The sequence below is a fragment of the Echeneis naucrates genome, chromosome 19 (assembly GCF_900963305.1).
Source record: "Echeneis naucrates chromosome 19, fEcheNa1.1, whole genome shotgun sequence".
Taxonomy (NCBI): Eukaryota; Metazoa; Chordata; class Actinopteri; order Carangiformes; family Echeneidae; genus Echeneis; species Echeneis naucrates.
Window position 1 is genome coordinate 2,065,992 of NC_042529.1, and position 3,191 is coordinate 2,069,182.

At 48.2% G+C, this 3,191-nt stretch overlaps 1 protein-coding gene across 1 annotated transcript; it reads right to left on the bottom strand.

Moving 5' to 3' along the window:
• Positions 1-2,282: 2,282 nt before the first annotated feature.
• Positions 2,283-3,191, bottom strand: cdk5r1b (cyclin dependent kinase 5, regulatory subunit 1b (p35)). The gene has a single exon (XM_029528128.1). The coding sequence runs from the start codon at positions 3,189-3,191 to the stop codon at positions 2,283-2,285; it is 909 nt and encodes a 302-aa protein (XP_029383988.1).

The window sequence follows — 3,191 nt, forward strand, 5'->3', positions numbered from 1 at the left end:
TCAGCAGCAGCACAAAGGCCTCTCGTCCTCCGGGGACACAGATTTTCGGAACGCTGCAGAGGAAAGAAGTGCACGCCTTTCCTTTTATAAATGAGATGTGGAAAACCAGTTAAAACATTTCTCCAGCCTTTCAGGGTGAGTAGAGTCATTGCAGAGAGGCTCAGCACCTTCTTTCCTCTGGACATAAAAAGCTACACGGGCCCGTCTTGGCGGCTCTGCTTTTGGTTGCCATGGTGTTCCCATTTCACACAGCAGCGTTGGCGTTTTAGTCTCGTTGAAGTTTGTAGATGAAAATGTTCAAAATGCTTCTTCTCCAGCTGAGTCTTCGCCTCGTTGTTTGGTTCACACAGAGCTGATGCTGTTGGATCGTTCTCCAAGGAAACCTGTGCTTTTTCTGCAGCGATGATAAACACGTGTCATTGAATTCATTCTCGCTCCCCTGTGTGTGTTTTTCCGGTCTGATATGTGCTGGTACCTCATGCAGGCAAAAAAACAACAAAACAAAACAAACAACAGCAAAAGAAAAAAAAACTGTTTCTAGGGTATTTTTCTGGCATAAAAGGTTAAGATGTGTTGTTCTGTCAAGGTGTCCTTGATGATGTCACTTTGGTGATGGTCAGATTTAACATGGATTTTGATCTAAGAGCTTTTGAAATTGATATTCGCTGATAAACTCCTTCAACAGTCATCTCCATGAATCACATCAATCTTCATTCCCACCAAAGATAAACACCTTCTCGAGTAGCCACGCCCCCCCACCCCCACCCTTCCCTTCACACAGTCCCCTGCCTGGATCCTCCTTTTACATTAAAAGTGCCTAAACAATAAATACGTAAATGGCAATAAATTAGGTGCGAGTAAGTTATTAGTAGATGAAAATCCACCCTCCTTCTCAGATCCAGCGGGATTTCCATCCAAGATATGGCACTGTTTAAACATTTTCTATGCTGAATCATAAGCACAAAAATCAAACATCATTCCAAAAGTGGTTGCAACAACAACCTATTGACAAGAGTACAAAAAGAAATTCCCTGGTAAAGAAATAGCCTATTTTAGCAAGCATAGCTAAAGAAACTAGTGTCACTTTGTTCACAGCATTCTCTAATGCAGATGCAGTTGGTTTATAAATTAAGTAAAAAGAGGAAAAATTGCTCCTGCTCCACCTAGAAATTCTGTAAAATTGCATGGCACACGTGCAAAACATTACATTTCTAAGTAAAAAATGAAAAAAATGAAAGAAAACACTTTCCAGAAAAGCAATAAATAAGCCTCCATAGGTCTAAGCCTCTGGGGAATCAAACATCCATTGTGTTGTTTTGCTTTTTGTTTTTTTTTTTCTAGATGAAAATAAAGCAGGTCTTTCTGAACACACACATTATGATCCCTCAGCTGTGGCCAACCGTCCTCCACTTTTTTATCTTTTCTTATCAAAAGTCCCACAATGCAACATCTGCGTATTGTCCATCCAATCAACCGTCCTCCTTCCTGCTTCCTCCTCATCGTACTGTTGCAACTGCCCCCCCCCCCCTCACAAAATATGGATCCAGCATTGATGGCCCCTGCTGTTTGATCCTCAGATGGCCAGATATGCATTGCAGCAAAAAAAAGAAGAAAGAAAAAGGATAAATAACAGTGTCCACGTAGATGTTGGCGTTCCAAAAGAGCCAGAGTTTGCAGCCGGGGCAGGCAAAGTGTGTGGGGGGGGGGGGGGGGGGGGTTTGTTTGTTTGTTTGTTTTTTGGGGGGAGGGGGGTTGAGTGTTTTGGGAGTCGGTTGGGCCCTCCCCCTCCTGCAGTTGGCTGTTCATGTCCCAACAGTCAGAAGGTCAGAGGTCGGCTGCTGAGGCCTCGGTCCTGTCCACATTCAATGCTGTAGATGGATTCTTCCTTTTCTAACGTTTTTTTTTTTTTTTTTTTGTTTGTTTTTGTTGTTGTTTTTAAGATTTTCAGTATTTCATATAGATCTATATCTGAATGTTAGCAAAGGATTTACTCAATCGAGCCTGGCATTTTTATTTATTTATTTTTTTATCTCCTGTTCTCAGATTCACTGAAAACATCCTTAGCTCATTTGAAAGACAAAAAACGTCCCCCCCACCCCCCCACCCCCCCACTGAAAACACCCTAAACATCCAAACCTCAGACATCTTTCACTGAACTCCAGACCCCTCAGCAGTTGGACAGTAATAAATAAATAAATAGAATCAAAAATAATCTTTCAAACTTGTGAAGATGCCAGACTGGAGTACGCTCCACCCCCCCCCCCCCCCCATGCAGCACCCCCTCACCGGTCCAGGCCGATGAGCAGGCGGCTCCTCTCCTCCTCCTTCTGGCTCTCGTTCTTCAGGTCTGCGAACACCTGAGTGAAATAATGCGGGTCGGAGTTGATCTGCAGCATCTTGGAGCTCATCAGGTTGATGATGGAGAGGCAGCGGTCCCAGAAGGTCTCCTTGGAGCTCTCCACCAGGAAGGGCTTGAGCGGGTAGGAGATCTCGTTGCCCATGTAGGAGTAGGACAGGTAGAGGCAGGTGAGCAGCACGGCCTGCAGCTCGTGCTCCGTGGCCACCTCGGAGGAGACCACGTCGCGGCACAGCATGTAGACGAAGACCACGTTGGCCGGAGTGATGAAGCCCTGGTCCTGCCAGCCCTGCAGCAGCAGGGACCGGTCCACGCTGCGCAGCCACAGCACCGGGTCGGTGGGGGACAGGTGCTTGAGCCGGTAGCAGCGCCGGCACAGGAACTCCCCCAGGCAGCGCAGCAGCTCGCTGGTGGAGGCCTGGACGATCACCCTCTTTGGGGTCCCGGGGGCCACATTGCAGTTGGTCAGGGGGGCCTTCTTGACGGACGACGCTGTGTTGTTGGAGCTCTTGGTGAGGGCCGGGGTGCTCTGGTCCTGGGTGAAGGTGGACAGGTTGGCGCAGGACTGGGACTTCTTCAGGTTCTCATTGTTGAGGTGGGTGACGTTGTTCTGGTAGGTTCCGTTGGGCTGCACCTTCTTGGAGCCTTTCTTCTTGGCCGACACGGCGACGATCCGCTTCCACGGCAGCACGTTGATGAGCGAGTGGCGCTTCAGGTTCTTGTCTTTGGCGTTCTTGCTGTTCTGGACGGCCGTGTAGTGGCCCACGGTGGCCGGTCCATCCTCGAACAGAGCCGCCTTTCGGTAGCTGGGGGACAAGGACAGGACGGTTCCCAT

Excerpts from the sequence above, each read along its gene's own strand:
- cdk5r1b (XM_029528128.1), bottom strand. The coding sequence starts at position 3,191 with ATGGGAACCGTCCTGTCCTTGTCCCCCAGCTACCGAAAGGCGGCTCTG.